We start from the raw sequence: 20,216 nt of genomic DNA on the forward strand, positions 1-20,216 counted from the left end.
TTCTGTTTTCTGAATGGCCAGAACCCATTGAAAAAAGACCATGGCCCATTTTATTTCTAATAAAAATTGAAAAATAAATATAAACTCTAATTTGATTGGTGAATCCTAATTAATTACTGTATTTAAAGTTATACTAAGACAGTAATTTGAAAAAAAAATTACTATCATGATTCTCTCAATAAATCTATATCTGAATCAATAGCCTATAAACCATGCATGATATCAAACTATATCTAAGCAACTAAATTATCGAAATTAAGTAAGTGGAGAAGCAAGGTTTATTTTTCATTTTAGAGGAAAAATTAGGGATTAGGGATTCAATTAAAAAATAAAAAATACCCCATATTGAATGGTACAGAATGTTGGTAACTGAAAGTTTTTTTGGACATATTACAAAAGGAATAATATTGTAATATTTGGATGAAGAACAAAATACACCAAAAAATGGAAAATTATTCTTGGTTCTATCTTCCTTGCATCTGAGAAAGTGTGACTTGATTTTCTGATGACTGCTGTGGTGTAGCTTTATCAACTTGTTGAAACACACTATTTCTTGTGATGAATGATGGATTTTTGGGCATTGGCAGAGTTGCTGTCTCATTTTTGAGCATGAATAAAACATCTTCAATGTTTGGTCGATCCACTGCATGATTTTCAACACACAGAAGCCCAATGTGAATGCATTTCTGCAGCTGCTCTAACACACATGACTCCCTCAACATTGGATCCATCAGTTGCAATGCATCATCTTTCCTCCACAGCTCCCACGCCTGCAATTAAACACGTTCGTCTCCAAGAGTTCGACACAAATTGATGAGAGATAATGAAATCATACGAAACTCACGTATTCCACGATGCTCAAAGGGCCTTCAATCTCATGGAAGCTTCCGTTTCTCCTACCGCTCACAATCTCAAGTACTAAAACACCATAGCTATACACATCGGATTTGACCGAGAATATGCCTTGCATTGCATACTCGGGGGCCATGTAGCCACTGCGACACATTACATACGGTATTTGTTAGTTATAATGTAATTGTGCATCGAAAGGAATGTGTGACTTACTAAGTCCCAACGCGTCTATTTGTGTTGACTTCACTAGCGTCTTCTTTGAAGATTCTTGCAAGGCCGAAATCAGAGATCTTGGGAGTCATGTTTTGATCAAGTAGAATGTTGTTTGGTTTCATGTCACGATGGATGATTTTGAGGCGAGAGTGCTTATGAAGATAAACAAGACCTTGAGCAGTCCCCTCAATGATGTTGAACCGTTTCTCCCAATCTAACCGCTCCCTCCCGGACGGACCTGTGTTTGTGCAAATTTTGTATTCACAAAGCTAACTTTTTTGGTGATTGAAATTTGGATGAGGAGACTTACTGAAGAGAAAGCAATCCAGACTTTTGTTAGGCATGTAGTCATATATAATCATTTTGTCATCTTTGTGAATGCAAAATCCTATAAGCTTAACAAGGTTGACATGCTGGAGCTCAGAGATGAGTATGAGCTCATTTTTGAACTCAAGCAAGCCTTGTCCTGACTTTTGCGAAAGAAGCTTCACTGCTATGTCTTGGCCCTCTCTTGTTCTGCCCTGTAAATTAATGTTGTTGATTGACTGATTCACAAAGAAAAAGTAAACAAGTAGTGGTGTCCCAGTTATGAATGACCTGACCTTATAAACAGGGCCAAAGCCGCCCTCTCCGAGTTTGTTTTGGAGGAGAAGTTGTTAGTGGCAGATATGATGGATGCATAAGTGAAAAGCTTAAGCTGATGACCATTGGCTCCTTTGATCTCGAGCTCGTAACTTCCTGTGTATCCCTCCAGTGTGAGGAGTTCTTGCAATTCTTCCTCCCTTTCGCTGATGATCATCCAAATATAGCATGAGAATTGAGATTTATTGCTTTCAATGTAATGAAAAAGAGAAATACAAACATGCCATGCTCACCCTTACGATTTCGCATGATCAAAAGAACAAGTGCCAATATAAGCAGTAGAATTGCACTGAATACACCCAGGATTATTCCTATATACTTCGCTTTTGCTGTCACAAAAATGTTAAGTTAGGTCACGAAGAAATGGGAAATTAATCCAGGCAAAATGATAAAGGTATACTGAGAACTAAATAAATTGATTGCATACATATACAATCAATATGTGTATTAGATTGAAAAAATGAAACTATAGCAACATGAAATCATTCTACCAAGATGCTTATGTAAATTCCAATCATAATTTGTATCATAGTATCAGAACAACTAACGATCCAAAGTAGAAAACGTTCTTATAGCAAGATACCTTTTGGTGAAGATTGAATAACATAACTCTTCTCCCAGTTGCCTGAATTATCCTGTACCCACTTCAAATCTCTACCAATCCAATAGCTGCAGCCGTAGCCGTCTCCTCCTTGATAGCCCCATTCACAATCATCCCATTTCCAGCAGGCATCCCTGCAGTCACTCAGGCTAAGGTTTGCGTTGTTGTCGTATGCTCGACCCACTGGTGTGTTGTTGGCATGCGTAAAATATCCTGACCTCAGATCAACCACCTGATGCTGTTTCAAGCACTGGCTGCTCCCACAACTCACACCCTTTGTCGTATAAATCATCACCAGAGTTGTAACCATAGCAAACGCTGGCCATAACCAAGGTGATACCCCTGTCATCGATGGTCGTTATGTTCCCCACCTCGTCAAGCTGCCACCCTGAAGTAACCTTCCGGCTGTCCATCGTCAGCCCTTCAACTTGGATCACTGTATACATGAAGTAGTCTCCTTCGCTGGTTAAGTTATAGTTGAAGTTAAAAGGATCAATGTCCGAATAGAAATTCTCGAATATCTTGACATTCTTAAAATAGTTGGAGTCATAGTCCACGAGGCGTCCGCTCCTCCAGTAGGCCATCCCTCGCCGTCTAATGACCAGCTCGCCTTGATTCGGGTCCCACTCCAGAGTGAAAGGGCCGGGCGCGGGATTAGACGGCGTGAGCCATGAAGTGATCTTGGTGTTTGCTGATAGCTTCATTCCTGATAGAAGGGTGTCTGTGGGGTGATCATAGCTCTGCCATAGCACTTGAGTACCATTTGAGAGAAATATGAAATTCCCTGTATCCGTGAGTGTGGCGGTTATGTTATTTGTAGTGGTTTGGGATGGGACGGTGTAGATGTAGATGGGATCGCCTCCATCGCGGGTGATGGTGAGGTCGCCTCTGGTACCGAGGGTCAGCACGGGAGTGGAGTTTGTAAAGACAGGGTCGTCCCGGTTGGCAATCCAGACTGCTTTGTGATCAACAGGAGCGTTCTGGCCCGGTTGAACACGACTGCTATGTAAGTGTTGTTTGAGAGCAGATCGGCTTCAGGGGTGTAGAAGCGTAAGGTGAAGAGGCCGTTGCGGGAATCGAGTTGAGACGTGAGTTCAGAGTGTCTCCTTGTCTCAGAGTGTCGGTGGAGGAAACTAGTTTGATGATGCTGAGACAGAGTGTGAAAATATCCATACCATAATTGATCTGCAGGATGAAGCTTTGTTGGGAGTCTTCATCATGGGGGTTTGGAAATGACGAGGATTAGTGCTTTTTGTGAGGTTTGGACTTTGGATAATTGGATTGGAAGTTTGACTTGCTTTCTCTATCTCCTTTTCCTTCTCATTTTCTTTGGCATTTTAAGGCCAATAAATGTGTGATTAGTGCCGTGTGTGATTGTCCTCACTCCTCAATGCCCCATCTCTTTTTAAGTTTCTAGGAAACAAGCTCTTAATTAGGTTCCGTCTACTCATTATACGTTGAATGGCAAACATAAACTTCAACAAGCAAATAGGTGTGGAAAGAAGAAAATGTGAACAAATACACCCTCCAATCCATCTCATAAAAATACAGATTTTGAGAACGACATTAATTTTAAACCACAATTTATAAAATACAAAAAAAAAGAAAATATAATTAAAATTTTATTAGTAGAAAGTTAGCCCAAAAATAAAATATAGAGACAAACATAGAAAATAAGTCTATATATATTAAAAATAATATGGTAGGGGCTTTATCAGGACTATTTGCTATAGTCAAATAAGCCTATATATTGAAATAATACTTCTTCGGGCTGTTATTAATTGCTTGATTTGACTTGGCTAAGATTTTTTATGTATTATCTATCAGCTTCAATCAGACTAAAAAAATGAAAAAAAAATATTTTTATGGAAAGTATGATCTAATAAGGTAGTATTGATATATTTGTTGATATTTTAATGCGAATTCCATGTGTTTAGGTAATTATAACATAGTACTTGATTGTATTGTATGCAAAACTAGTTTTAAATGCAGAACGCATAACGCGGATAATTCGTAAATGATTAAGCAAGGTTTATTTTTTCATTTTAGAGGCAGATGGTGAATTGGCAAAATTTAGGGATTATGAATTCAATTAACCCTCCAAAAAAATTAAACAATGTCCGTATTGAATGGTACATAATCAGGGTAACTGAATTTTTTGAGTTCATTACATAGTTTATGAGGTAAAACATCAAAAACTGGACAGTTATGTTCTATCTTCCTGATAACTAGAAAGTGTGACTTGATTGTCTGATAACTGTTGTGGTGTAGTTTTGTCCACTTTTTTGAAACACACTATTTCTGTAATAAATGCTGGGATTTTTGGGCATAGGCAGAGTTGCTGTCTCATTTTTGAGCATGAATAAAACATCTTCAATGTTTGGTCGATCCCTGCATAATTCTCAACACACGAAGCCCAATGTGAATGCATTTCCGCAGCTGCTCTAACACACATGACTCCCTCAACTTTGGGATCCATCAGTTGCAATGCATCATCTTTTCTCCACAGCTCCCATGCCTGCTTTTCCCGTTGTCTCCAAGAGTTCGACATAAATTGATGAGAGATAATGAAACCCACGAAAATCACGTATTCCACGATGCTCAAAGGGCCTTCAATATCAAGTACCAAAACTCCATAACTATACACATCAGATTTGACTGAGAATATGCCTTGCATTGCATACTCAGGGCCATGTAACCACTGCACCCCCAGTACTTCTATTTGTAAGCTATGAATAATCACGTATTCATGTGTGACTTACTAAGTCCCAACACGTGGTTTGTGTTGACTTCACCAGCGTCTTCTTTGAAGATTCTTGCAAGGCCAAATCAGACATCTTGGGAGTCATGTTGTGATCAAGTAGTATGTTGTTTGGTTTCATGTCACGATGGATGATTCTGAGGCGGGAGTACTTGTGGGGGTATAGTAGCCCCGAGCAGTCCCCTCGATGATGTTGAACCGTTTCTCCCAATCTAACTGCTCCCTACGGTGGACCTGCAGTTGCGCAAATTTGTATTCACAAAGCTAACTTTACTGAAGAAAACAATCCCGACTTTTTTTAGGCATGTAGTCATATATAATCATTTTGTCATCTTTGTGAATGCAGAATCCTATAAGCTTAACAAGGTTGACATGTTGCAGTTCAGAAATGGTATGGCTCATTTTGAACTCAAGCAAGCCTGTCCCGACTTTGAAAGAAGCTTCACTGCTATGTCTTTGCCTTCTTGTGTTCTACCCTGTACATTAATGTTGTTGATTGACTGATTTTTGAACAAATAGTGGTGTCTAAGATATGAATGATCTGACCTTATAAACAGGGCCGAAACCGCCTCTCCCAGTTTGTTGTTGCAGGAGAAGTTGTTTGTGGCAGATGTGATGGATGCATAGTGAAAAGCTGAAGTTGATGACCATGGTTCCCTCTATTCTCGAGCTCGTAACTTCCTGTATACCCCTCCAATGTCAGGAGTTCATTAATTTCTTTCTCTTTTCACTGATGATCATTCAAATACAGCATGAGAATTGAGATTATTGATTTCAAAGTAAAAAAAAAGAGAAATACAAACATGGCATGCTCACCCTTACGATTTTGCCTGATCAAAGAAACAAATGCCAACATAAGCAGTAGAACTGCACTTATTAAACCCAAAATTACTCCTGTATACTTGGTTTTGCTGTCACAAAAATTTCAAGTTAGCTCATTCAGAGTTTGTTATGTTGGAACGAAGAAATGAGGAAATTAATCAAGGCAAAATGATAAAAGTATACTGAGAATTAAATGAATTGATTGCAAACAACATAAATCAATAGGGCAAGACGAGAAAAAGAAAAATAGAAACAGGAAATCGTTTACCAAGTTTGGAAAAATTCTATGCCCAAAAAATGACTTGGGTCATAGAATTTCATCCCTGAATGGGTTTCTACCCTTACTAAATATGCTCAAATATACTTTTTTTATCATTGAATCAGAAAATGGTAATAGCAAGGTACCTTTTGGTGAAGATTGAAAAAATATATCTTCTCCGAGTTGCCTGAAAGATCCTGCTCCCACTTCATATCTTAAATCCAATAGCTGCAGGTACCCCTTCCTCCTTGATAGCCCAAAATTCACAATTACCCCAAAGAGGTGTCCCTGCAGTCACTAGGCGGGCCCGCGGGCCGGTACAGCACTTGTTTTTTGGGATAGGAATCCCGACCTCAGATCAACCACCTGACCCCTTTTTCAAGCACTTTGGCTGCTCCCACAACTCACCCCCTTTGTCGTAATCATTACCAGGTTGTAACCGAGAAACATGGCCATAACCGGACGAAACCCCTGCCATGACTGTTATGTTCCCCGCCTCACCAGCACCCACCCGAAGTAGCCTTCCGTCTTTCATTGCCCATTTGAAGATCACGATACATAAATGTCTCCTTCGCTGGTTAAGTTATAGTTGATTTTCAAAGGATCAAAAAAGAAATTCCGAAATTTTTGACATTCTTAAAGAGTGGGGTAAAGTCCACGAGGTACCCCTCCAGTAGGCCACCCCTCGCCGTCTGATGCTAGCTCGCCTGGGCTCGGCCCCCACCCGGAGTGGGGCCGGACCCCGGTTTAGGGGTGAGCCATGAAGTGACCCTTTTTTAGCCGACAGTTTTTCCGAGAAAGAGTGTCGGTGGGGTGATCGTAGCTCTGCCATAACACTTGAGTACCTTTTGAGCGAACTATGAAATTCCCATTTTTCGAGAGTGGGGTTTTTGGGTTGGTAGGGTTGGGATGGGCCCTTTAGAGTGGATGGGATGACCGCCATGGCGGGTGAGGGGAGGGTCCCCTCGGTGCCGAGAGTCAGCACGGAAGTGGATTCTTTTAATGGGTCGTCTCGGTTGGCAATATACACTGCTCTGTAAGTTTCCTTGAAACGACAGCAGTAGTGTTTTTCAGTGGACCGGCTTTCGGGGGCGGGGGTGTGGCGAAGGTGAAGGGGCCGTTGCGGCAATCCAGTTGAGATGATGAGTTCAGACTGTCTCCTTGTTTCAGAGTGTCGATGGGAAACTACTTTGATGTTGCTGAGACAGAGGTCATACATATCCACTGCAAAATTGAAGGAGTCTTTGGGTTTTAAGCATGAGGATAAGTGTTTTTGTGATCATCAAAATTGATATTTGGGGGATGGGGATTAGTATGTCTTCAAGCTTTACTTTATCTTTCTTCCTCCCATTTTTATTTTTTTTCACATTTATAAGGCCATATTCGTTCTGTTTGATAAGGGTAGGGGCAGACCTCAATAATCAATCTCATTAGAAGTTTTTAGGAAACAAGCTGCCCTTTTACAATAACATATTCAACGAGGAAAGGTAAATGAAAGAGGATATACCTTATTTACTTTCACAAAAGGAAAAACTTTTCCGTCCAAAAAAAATCCCCTTTTCAAAAATACTCACTTCCAAATTTAAAGGGAAATTATATTTAAATAGTTAAAGTAAGAGAAAATATGAGAGAGGGAAAAAAATAAAGAAAGAGAGAAAAAAGAAAGGGGGTAAAAAAGAAGAGTTAAAAAGGGAAAAGGTTTTTATGAATCCCCAAAAAGAAAAATTGGTCTAATAATTTGGGGGGGGAAGATGAACTTTGAAATGACCCAAATTTTTTAAAGCATTTTGATAAAGAAGAGAGAAAAGATAGAAAAAATTTTTTTAAAATTTTAATGGGCAGTCCAATCTAAAGAGAAGAAAGTTTCAAGATTAATTTCTCTTTAACATAAAAGGGAAAAAGGCACTTTTAGGGGATGGAGTAATAATTTTAAAATTAAAAATTTAAAGAGGAAAGGTATAAAAAAGGTAAATTAATTTTAAAATAAAAAAATAGTACAAATGCATTCCCAAATTATAAAAGGTAATATTTTTTAAAAACCCTTTTCCTTTAAAAAATTTTTTTCCTAAAAAAAATATTAGAGTTAGGATTTTTCCCCTCTTTGAAGATGAAAATACATCTCTAAAAAAGAGAAAAGATATAAACTTCTCAAATCCCCCTTTAAAGATTTTTATTAAAAAAAAATAAATGTGGGTTTTTAGAAGACTTTACCCTTTTCCCTTTAGCTCTCCGGGAAAATGCTAAACGTTAGGGGGCTCAAAAGGGCGGGGATACATCAACTTCATCACAATTATGTGTAGAAAGTAGATCTACATATCCGTCCCATAAAAAAATTCTCTTTCTATTTTCTTTTTTCACAAAAAGGATTCCATTATTTGGGAAAATTATCCAATTTTTTCTCTATATATTAACTTTTTTACAACTTAAACCACCCTTACACTCACTACTAATAATGTGGGTCACACTATTTATAATATACTTTACTAATCTTCTCCCCCCTTTTTTACTTTACCAATTTTGTCTTAATTTTCAGCCATATCAATTGCTCTATTTTTAGGGGCAAGGAATTAAATACTCCCCTTTATCCCACCGGGAAAAGATTGATTTCCCTTTTTTAATTGTCCCACTAAAGTGATTTATTTTCATTTTTAGTGAAAACAAAAAATCTAATCTCGCATTTTTTACAGCTCTTTCATAAGTATTTTATATTTTCTCCTACTTTATTTCTTCACTTAATTCAATAGATATCATTTTTTAAAAATCTTGTGACAAAGAAATCAATCACATGGGGTGGAATATGGTGGGATGAATGAAGTGAAGTAATATTTATGTATATATATAAGAATTTATGTAAATTTATCCCGAATCATATTGTATGGTGCTAATAATGATTTTATTTTGTAATTATACTCTCTCCGTCACACAATAAGAGTCACACTTTTCATTTTGATCATTCCCACAATAAGAGTCACATAATTTATGTAATTTTAACCCGAATTATATTGTATGGTGCTAATAATGATTTTATTTTGTAACTATACTCCTCCGTTCCACAATAAGAGTCACACTTTCATTTTGATCCGTCCCATAGTAAGAGTAAGTGTTAGTCTCATATTCCATTAACTTTTTCAATATACTATTATTTACATTTCTTAAAACTCGTACCCACAATAAGAATGACTCTCACGTGGGACTAAGGGAGTACTACATAATACGAATGATATAATAACTATGCATTGTAAAAATTTATTTTATATTTTAAAAAAAATATCTTTATCTTATCTTCGCATAAAAGGTAGTAAAAAATTACTACTACTAGTTATTTTGTTTATCTTATTCTTTTGGAGTTCATTATTTTTAAAAGGTACAATTATTTTTATGAAAAGAAATGGTAAATATACCTTCTAAATTTATCTTTCTCCTCATACTTAAAAGTAAAATGAAATATTTACGTGTCTATCTAAATAAGAAAATGTGAGACATTTTATAAGAACGGAATGAAGTATACACTACTCATTCATATATCTCGTTGAACAATTACTGAGTCGAATACGGAACCAGCCACCAGGAACCGCCCTTATGAATTGTTCGTGCTTTTGGTATTTTTTGACCCAAGCATTTTTGCAATTATAATTATTTCTCATCTCATGTCAGCTTCAAAGTAGGATATTTTTTGCTTTTGATACTTTCTCTCCCGTCGGCCGTCTCACTTCTTACTATCTGATACGGACAACATGAGACAGCCCAATGATGAGCCCGACAAGAATCTATCTATTGCCCAAAGGAAGGGTCGATGCCAAGACCAGCCGCGGCCACGACGTTTGCAAGATTAATTAGAATTTTATTTATTTATTGAGTGAACGCCAAGAAATACAACTCATAATCGCCTCTTGTAGCCATTGTCTTGTCCAAGATACGAGTTGTACGAGTTGTTCGTATCACTATCTTTATAACATATACATAGATATTGCATGTGTAGTGAGGGGTGTCCATGGAAATATTTAAACTATGAGGGACTACATATGCAATATTGGAAAAGCAGAATAAATTGGTTGTAACGCTCATAGCTAACGCTTTGTAACTGATTTGGAGCTAACGGCTTAGCTCAGGAGATGATACAAAAGAAGAGAGTGAGGAGCTCACTTTGAGATAGAGATCATCTGGAAGAGTTTTGCCTAGTAGTATGACATTCTCTTTGAAAGGGATGGGTAGGTAGAGAGACCTTCAATAAACGAATTATTTTGGTTACTAACGAAGAATTAATAGTTAAATGCCTTGTTTTCTAAAAAAATAAAATCATATCTATACTACTTAAAAATGACAGTTTATTAAAGTTACTATAATACCCTTTTGAAGAGAAAATGGTAAAACCTAATGAATTTTATGTGTCGAGATAGAAAGAGGGAGGGGACATATTACGTAAAACGAGAATGGGGATTGGGAAAAATGGTCTTATGAAATGATAGACATCATTGCAAATGCAGATATTTAATGGGATGAAGGAGTACAATTATTGATTTGATACTTTCTCTCTGCTCACTTACTATATGATACGACAACATAAGAAAGCCAAATGATGTGCACAATCCGAGCCCGACAAGAATCTATCTATTGGCCGAAGGAAGGGTCGATGCCACGACTCAGCGACCACGACGTTTGAAAGATTAATTACTAGTACTACTACCATTTTATTTATTGAGTGAACATCAATAATCGCCTCTCGTAGCCATTGTCTTATCCAAGATACGAGTTGTACGTATCACTATCTTTATCACGTATACATTGTCACACCGCATTTTCTAAGGATAGGGATTAAAGAAGCGAAAGAAAGGGAATCAACAAAACTTGACCATAGATCGAAATAAAAGGAATAGCTCGAATAAAGTCGAGAGTATTATTTCAACAATCAACAACTCAAAAGAATAATATGCTTCAACACATGGACTCAAAAGAAACAACATTTAGCTAAGCATTCGGAGAAGAATAATATTGTTATATTCAGAATATTTAAAAGTAAATACAAATCTTCACTCACTCCTCAACCCGAACATTTTTTAAAACAAATGCGGTCAAGCACTTGATGCACTCGACTCATGCCGAAAACATTTTATATAAAAAGAATAAATATCATGCCACCATTGAGTGACCTTGGGGTTTTAACTTTAAAAATACCCAAGACACTAAAATAATTTCCATCATAAAATTTGCGATTGCTAGCTCATTTTCCCATGTAATGCCTACCATATCCGATTCATTGATGATAAGAATGTGGCCGCATTCCAAGTCACTAGACCGGATGGCTCACGTTCCCATTAGGGACACTAGCCTGAGAAGGACTCACTCCCTAATCGATCCGAATTCGATTATCCATAATGACAAAAGCTACAGAATAGTTCCATGATAAAATAAAACACGTAGGACAAATATTCATATCATTTTCACGTAAAATATACTTTCATTGCCCTTATTTAAAAAGAAAGTCCACCTCAATCATTAAATTTTCTGAATTTGAAATCCTTTCCGCTCTCGAAAGCGCATGCGGAAAAGCCTTCGTCAATTAGAATGTTCCACTTAGCCCATCTCTTTTTAATTTGTAATCTGCCCATGAATTTATGAATTCCAATCCAATAAATCCTTATCATTATTAATTTATAGACTCAAAGCTTTAACTAAAGACAAGGCCCAACAAAATAAATAAACAACACAACAACTTCGTCATCTCTTCTCCCTCCATCCAACTCTCTCAAACACAACGCCTACCATCTCTCTTTCTAATTTCTAACTCTTTGATTTTTCTTGGAATTGATTCTGATGAAACGTGCACTCATGGGGGAGATATGTATACATAGAAAACCGATTTCAAGAAATCTTTTCACCTTGTCGGTCGGATTTTGTGGAACAGAGAAGGGAGTGGTGGTTTCACGTTCAAAATTCTTGCTGACTAGGTTATTGCTCTAAGATGGGCTCAAAGAAGAAAGCACTAAATAAAAAGTCTTGGGCTCATAATAAGTGGGTTTTAAATTGGCTAGAAAATAATAATTGTTGAAGCCCAAGTTTGTAAAATCCTTCTCTCGACAAAAGAAATAAAGACAAAAATTTTCAGGTGCACAAACGACGCCCTTTCAAGAACAAATAAAAAGGTAGTAAAAGTGGGGGTTAGGTACATACAAGATTATTTTGTATGCAAAACTAGTTTTAAATGTAGAACACATAACACGGATAATTCGTAAATGATCAAGCAAGGTTTATTTTTTCATTTTAGAGGCTGATGGTAAATTGACGAAATTAGGGATTATGAATTCAATTAACCCATCAAAATCGTACAATGTGCGTATTATATGGTACATAATCATAGTAAATGAATGTTTTTTTGAGTTCAATAGATAGTTTAGGGGGAAAAGAATAATAATATCTGGAAAAATAACAAGACTCAAGAACATAAAAAAGTGAACAATATTCTATGTTCTATCTTCCTTGTATCTGAGAAAGTGTGACTTGATTTTCTGATGACTGCTGTGGCGTAGCTTTGTCAACTTGTTGGAACACACTATTTCTTGTGATGAATGATGGATTTTTGGGCATTGGCAGAGTTGCTGTCTCATTTTTGAGCATGAATAAAACATCTTCAATGTTTGGTCGATCCACTGCATGATTTTCAACACACAGAAGCCCAATGTGAATGCATTTCTGCAGCTGCTCTAACGCACATGACTCCCTGAGCATTGGATCCATGAGTTCGAGTGCACTATCTTTTCTCCACAGCTCCCACGCCTGCAATTTATCATATTCATCTCTAAGAGTTCGACACAAATTGATGAGAGATAATGAAACCATACGAAACTCACGTATTCAACAATGCTCAAAGGGCCTTCAATCTCGTGGAAGCTTCCGTTTCTCCTACCACTCACAATCTCTAGCACTAAAACTCCATAGCTATACACGTCTGATTTGACTGAGAATAGGCCTTGCATTGCATACTCAGGGGCCATGTAACCGCTGCGACACATTACATACAACCTATATTTGTTAGTTATAATGAAATTGTGCATCTAAAGGAATGTGTGACTTACTAAGTCCCAACGCTCTGTTTGTGTTCACTTCATTAACATCCTCTTTGAAGATTCTTGCAAGGCCGAAATCAGAGATCTTGGGAGTCATGTTGTGATCAAGTAGTATGTTGTTTGGTTTCATGTCACGATGGATGATTTTGAGGCGAGAGTGCTTATGAAGATAAACAAGACCTTGAGCAGTCCCTCGATGATGTTAAACCGTTTCCCCAATCTAACTGCTCCCTCCCGGATGGACCTGTGTTTGTGCAAATATGTATTCACTATACTAACCTTGTTCATTTGATGATTGAAATGAGGATGAGAAACTTACTGAAGAGAAAAGCAATCAAGACTTTGTTAGGCATGTAGTCATATATAATCATTTTGTCATCTTTGGGGATGAAAAATCCTATAAGCTTAACAAGGTTGACATGCTGGAGCTCAGAGATGAGTATGAGCTCATTTTTGAACTCAAGCAAGCCTTGTCCCAGTTTCGTGAAAGAAGCTTCACTGCTATGTCTTGGCCTTCTCCTGTTCTACCCTGTACATCAATAGTAATGTTTAGTACTAATTGATTCATGAAGTAGACAAGAAGTGGTGCATTAAAATGTGAATGATCTGACCTTATAAACAGGGCCAAAGCCACCCTCTCCCAGTTTGTTGTTTGAGGAGAAGTTGTTTGTGGCTGAGATGATGGATGAGTAGGTGAAAAGCTTAAGTTGGTGACCATTGTTATCGAGCTCGTAACTTCCTGTGTACCCCTCCAATGTCAGGAGTTCATGTAATTCTTCCTCCCTTTTCACTGATGATTGTCCAAATATAGGATGAGAACTGAGATTACAGATTTTGAGGTAATGAAAGAGAGAAATACAAACATGTCATGCTCACCCTTCCGATTTCGCATGATCAAAACAACAACTGCCAACAGAAGCAGTAGAACTCCACTTACTACACCCAGGATTATTCCTATATACGATTTCGCTTTGCTGTCACAAAAATTTCAAGTTATCTCATTCAGAATTAAATAAAACTGATTTATATTGATTGGTTCTCTTGATAACTTTTTTAAAAGGAGAACCTTGAGAGTTGAAAATCATATCAGCTCGCAAATACAGTAACTGATATTCATGAGTCAGCGAACTAATATGTTTTGTGACAACTGGTACTAATGTATTTGCGAATGCATATGCTTGTGTTCTAACTTTAAGAAGAGTTTTAAAATGAACCATCTCCTGTGAGAATATTATCAAACATACCGTTCGGTGGAGATTGAAGAACATATATCTTCTCATCGGAACCTGCATTATCCTGGATCCACTCCAAATCTCTGCCAATCCAATAGCTGCACCCAGAGTCTCGTCCTATATAATTGATAGCCCGCGCATTCACAATCACTCCATTTCCAACAGGCATCCCGGCAGTCACTCAGGCTAAGGCTTGCGTTGCTGTCGGATGTTCGCTCCACTGGTGTCGTGTTGGCATGCGTAAAGTATCCCGACCTCAGATCAACCACCTGATGCTGTTGCAAGCACATTGGCTGCTCCCACAACTCACACCCATTGTCTAATAAATCATCACCAGAGTTGTAACCGTAGCAAACGCTGGCCGCAACCAGGGTGATACCCCTGTCATCGATGGTCGTTATGTTCCCCGCCCGTCCAGACGCCACCCTGAAGTAACCTTCCGGCTGTCCATCGTCCGCCCTTCAACTTGGATCACCGATACATGAAGTTGTCTCCATCGCTTGTTAAGTTGTAGTTGAAGTTGTCAGGATCAGGGCTGATATAGAAATTCTCAAAATTCTTGACATTCCCCAAAGTGTCGTCATGATAGTCCACGAGGCGTCCGCCTCCTCCAGTAGGCCATCCCTCGCCCTGATGACCAGCTCGCCTTGACTCGGATCCCACTCCAGAGTGAAAGGGCCGGGCATAGGATTGGACGGCGTGAGCCATGAAGAGATCGTGGTGTTTGCTGATAGTTTCATTCCTGAGAGAAGGGTGTCGGTGGGATGACCGTAGCTCTGCCATAACACTTGAGTACCATTTGAGAGAAGTATGAAATTGCCTGTATCCGTTAGTGTGGCGGTTATGTTAGTTGTAGTGGTTTGGGATGAGCCGTTGTAGACTTGGATGGGATCGGCTCCATCGTGGGTGATGGTGAGGTCGCCTCTGGTGCCGAGGGTCAGCACGGGAGAGGATTCATTTGAGACAGGGTCGTCTCGGTTGGCAATCCAGACTGCTTTGTGATTGACCGGAGAGGTTTCACCTCGATTGAACACAATTGCGATGTACGTGTTGTTTGAGAGTGGGTCGGCTTCGGGGTGTAGAAGCGTAAGGTGAAGCGGCCGTTGGGAGAATCGAGTTGAGACGACGAGGTCAGATTGTCTCCTTGTTTCAGAGTGTCGATGGAGGAAACTACTTTAATGATACTGAGACAGTGCAACACACATAGACACTTTAAAATTGATATGGATGAAGCATTGGAAGTCTGCATCGTGGGGGTTTGGATGTTTATGATCACTAGAAACGGCAGCAGCTGGATATATAGATGGATGGAGATTTGTAATGTACTGTTGAAGCATTACAAAGTTTAACTTGGTCTTTTAATTCTTCCTCCCTTTATCCTTTTCTTTGACATTTCTAAGGCCACTGTAACATAGATGGACAAAATGCTTGATTAAGCAGAATCAACACGGAACTAATCAAGCAGCTTAATTAGGTTAGGTCAACTCATAATAAGATTGCCATACATCAACTTCAACAACCAAAAAGTGAAGAAAGTACACGAAAGATGCAATCAAATACGTACGTATATCGGATTTTATAGAATTGTCTCTTATTAAAATATTATATGGTGCTAATAATTAAGCGACAAAAGAAGAAACAAAAACACGAAGTAGTCTATATTAGAAGAAGAATACGTTTCAAACCGGATAACCGACTCATCCTACTACCGTAAAAAGATACGATGAATAACAATAGTAGTTATAGCAGCGAGAGCAGTGATTAAATGATAATCCTGTAAAAACCCTAAACTATGATTTGACCGTTAAAAAGTATTAATATATGATAAAATAATAGCAATATAAAATGTCAACACAGCATCAATCGCTTGACACGTTTGATATTTCTGCTACTATTTTGTCATCCGTTGACATTTTCTAACGTTCAAATCAAGTTTGGAATTTGTATTATTTTTAGAGTTTGCATTTGATCACATCCCTATTAGAAGATCTAGTGGTTGATATAATGTAAGTGTTGATTATATTTTAAATTTAAATAATTATTAAATAAAATAAAAGGCTATTAATGTCAATTTCTCTTATTAAAATTATCTCAAAACTTTGAATTTATGTAACTCTCTTGATGTAAATTATTTTTTCTCAAAAATTATACTATCAAATTAAAGGTAATTTTATAAGGATTCTAACGATATCTCAATTGCTTATATTCCGACGACGTTCAATTGCTTATATTCGACGACGTTCGAATGATGAAATTGATAATTTTTATTTTCATTTCGTATATGTGATAAACAGATTTTTTTTATCAACAAATACATTAAATTTTTTAATACAATGCATGAAAAATATCGTAAAATCGTGTTGATATTTTTGTGTACTTGTGTTGATATACTCATGTCCTTGTGTTATATTTGTTATATACTATGTTGATATAAAAAAATATGAAAATTATGATGTGATAACATAATGACTATCTTAAAATTGTTGCTATTTTATCTATTATTTATTAAAATTTGTAAAATATAATCTCATCCATTTATTTTAAAATCTAAATATATAAATTTGAATATGATAAGAGTAACTACGAGTAATATTATGCTAAATATCAAATGATGTGCATCTCTGCAAATTCTGCTATTGTGCCACGTAAGTTGATAATTAATTATGCATTATGTTACTATCACTGTGAATTTATTGTTGAAGCAAACTCAAAATAATGCATAATTATATATTGTCATGTGACTCATGTTGCAATATAACTAGTCTACTACTACCATTTATTATTATGTAATTTTTTTAACTCAACCAAATATTCTTGCTATTGAAATAGCCGCAGTAACATAAATTTCAACTGGGAAATATTCAAACTGAAAATTCAAACAAAATAACCGACTCAGCCTACTGCTATAAAATGGTATCCAATGACTGCTTTCAGTCTCACTCAAATTATCTCTTTCAACACAATCCAACAACCATGCAATCTCTAGCATCACTTCTCCTCTTAATCTCTCTCCTTTAAGACTCCTCCATTAAGGCAAGGAGACAATCTCAACTCAACATCTAACTCATCTCCAACATTGGCGCCTTCTCCCTCCGTTTCTACACTCCTCCAAACTCCAACTAGGAAAGAAAAAGTACTAATAAATAGTAACTCACTCTTTTTTTTTCTTTCCGTCGTGTCAATAGAAAGCTGAAACTAATATATAATTCCCATTAGCCATTCCTCCTATCACCAATTGGTTTTAGGATGGAATACATGGATTTCTATCAATAATAATATTTGGATGAAAAACAAAAAGTGGACATTTATTCTATGTTCTATCTTCCTGATAACTGAGAAAGTGTGACTTGATTGTCTGATAACTATTGTGGTGTAGTTTTGTAACACACTATTTCTTGTGATAAATGCTGGATTTTTGGGCATCGGCAGAGTTGCTGTTTCATTTTTGAGCATGAATAAAACATCTTCAATGTTTGGTCGATCCACTGCTTGATTCTCGACACACAGAAGCCCAATGTGAATACATTTCTGCAGTTGTTCTAACAAAAATGACTCCCTCAACACTGGATCCGGATCCATCAGTTGCAATGCATCATCTTTTCTCCACAGCTCCCACGCCTGCAATTAATCATGTTCATCTACAAGAGTTCGACACAAATTGATGACATATAATGAAACCATACGAAACTCACGTATTCCACGATGCTCAAAGGGCCTTCAATATCGTGGAAGCTGTTGTTTCTCCTACCGCTCACAATCTCAAGTACCAAAACTCCATAACTATACACATCGGATTTGACTGAGAATATGCCTTGCATTGCATACTCAGGGGCCATGTAGCCACTGCAACACAGTACTTCTATTTGTAAGCTATGAATAATTATGCATTAAGGTCTACAGGAATTAATCATATATGACTTACTAAGTCCCAACGCGTCTGTTTGTGTTGACTTCACTAGTGTCTTCTTTGAAGATCCTTGCAAGACCGAAATCAGAGATCTTGGGAGTCATGTTGTGATCAAGTAGTATGTTATTTGGTTTCATGTCACGATGGATGATTCTGAGGCGGGAGTACTTGTGGAGGTATAGTAGCCCCTGAGCAGTCCCCTCGATGATGTTGAACCGTTTCTCCCAATCTAACTGCTCCTCCTGGATGGACCTGTGTTTGTGAAAATTTGTATTCACTAAACTAACCTTGCTAATTTGATGATTGAAATGTGGATGAGGAGACTTAGAGAAAGCAATCCAGACTTTTGTTAGGCATGTAGTCATATATAATCATTTTGTCATCTTTGTGAATGCAGAATCCTATAAGCTTAACAAGGTTGACATGTTGCAGTTCAGAAATGAGTATGAGCTCATTTTTGAACTCAAGCAAGCCTTGTCCCGACTTTCGCGAAAGAAGCTTCACTGCTATGTCTTTGCCTTCTTGTGTTCTACCCTGTACATTAATGTTGTTGATTGACTGATTTTTGAACAAATAGTGGTGTCTAAGATATGAATGATCTGACCTTATAAACAGGGCGAAACCGCCCTCTCCCAGTTTGTTGTTGCAGGAGAAGTTGTTTGTGGCAGATGTGATGGATGCATAAGTGAAAAGCTGAAGTTGATGACCATTGGTTCCCTATTCTCGAGCTCGTAACTTCCTGTATATCCCTCCAATGTCAGGAGTTCATGTAATCTTTTCTTCCTTTTCACTGATGATCATTCAAATACAGCATGAGAATTGAGATTATTGATTTCAAAGTAATAAAAAAGAGAAATACAAACATGGCATGCTCACCCTTACGATTTTGCCTGATCAAAGAAACAAGTGCCAACATAAGCAGTAGAACTGCACTTACTACACCCAAAATTATTCCTGTATACTTAGGTTTTGCTGTCACAAAAATTTCAAGTTAGCTCATTCAGAGTTTTGTGTATGTTGGAACGAAGAAACGAGGAAATTCATCAAGGCAAAATGATAAAAGTATACTGAGAACTAAATAAATTGATTGAATATGTGTATCAGACTGAGAAAAATGAAATTATAGAAACATGAAATCATTCTGCGAAGGTGCTTAGTGATGGAATTCTACGACCAAAAATGTCATTTTTAGTCATAGAATTTGATCTTTGGATGAGTTATATACCCTACCAAACATGCTGTAAATATATTTTGTATCATCAAATCAGAAAACGTGCTAATAGCAAGGTACCTTTTGGTGAAGATAGAAAAACATAACTCTTCGGCGAGTTGCCTGAATTATCCTGTTCCCACTTCAAATGTCGGCCAATCCAATAGCTGCAATAGCCGTCTCCTCCTTGATAGCCCGCGCATTCACAATTATCCCATTTCCAGCAGGCGTCCCTGCAGTCACTCAGGCTGAGGCCCGCTGGTATTTGTATTGTCGGGACTGGTGTCGTGTTGGCATACGTAAGTATCCCGACCTCAGATCAACCACCTGACGCTGTTTCAAGCACTTTGGCTGCTCCCACAACTCACACCCTTTATCTTGTCCGTATAAATCATCACCAGAGTTGTAACCATAGCAAACGCTGGCCATAACCAGGATGAAACCCCTGTCGGTGACCGTTAGGTTCCCCATCTCGTCTCAATATTGATCATTGTATACATGAAGTAGTCTCCCTCGCTGGTTAAGTTAAAGTTGAAGGTGTTATCATCAGGGTTGATATAGAAATTCTCGAAATTCTTGACATTCCCCAAATAGTCGTCGTGATAGTCCACGAGGCGTCCGCTCCTCCAGTAGGCCATCCTCGCCGTCTGATGACC

General features: G+C 37.7%; 1 protein-coding gene and 2 pseudogenes across 1 annotated transcript; all 3 read right to left on the reverse strand.

Moving 5' to 3' along the window:
* Positions 1-366: 366 nt before the first annotated feature.
* On the reverse strand, positions 367-3,844 carry LOC125199692 (annotated as a pseudogene).
* A 573-nt stretch (positions 3,845-4,417) lies between these two features.
* LOC125199693 lies at positions 4,418-20,031 on the reverse strand (annotated as a pseudogene).
* LOC125199700 (G-type lectin S-receptor-like serine/threonine-protein kinase At4g03230) lies at positions 12,427-13,231 on the reverse strand. The gene is made up of 3 exons (XM_048097634.1): positions 13,221-13,231; positions 12,996-13,167; positions 12,427-12,921 (listed from the first exon to the last, which is right to left on the reverse strand). Exons 2-3 carry the CDS (start codon positions 13,155-13,157, stop codon positions 12,616-12,618), a joined length of 468 nt encoding a protein of 155 aa, XP_047953591.1. The 5' UTR covers positions 13,158-13,167; positions 13,221-13,231; the 3' UTR covers positions 12,427-12,615.
* Positions 20,032-20,216: the final 185 nt, after the last annotated feature.

The sequence above is a fragment of the Salvia hispanica genome, unplaced genomic scaffold (genome assembly GCF_023119035.1).
Source record: "Salvia hispanica cultivar TCC Black 2014 unplaced genomic scaffold, UniMelb_Shisp_WGS_1.0 HiC_scaffold_631, whole genome shotgun sequence".
Lineage (NCBI taxonomy): Eukaryota > Viridiplantae > Streptophyta > Magnoliopsida > Lamiales > Lamiaceae > Salvia > Salvia hispanica.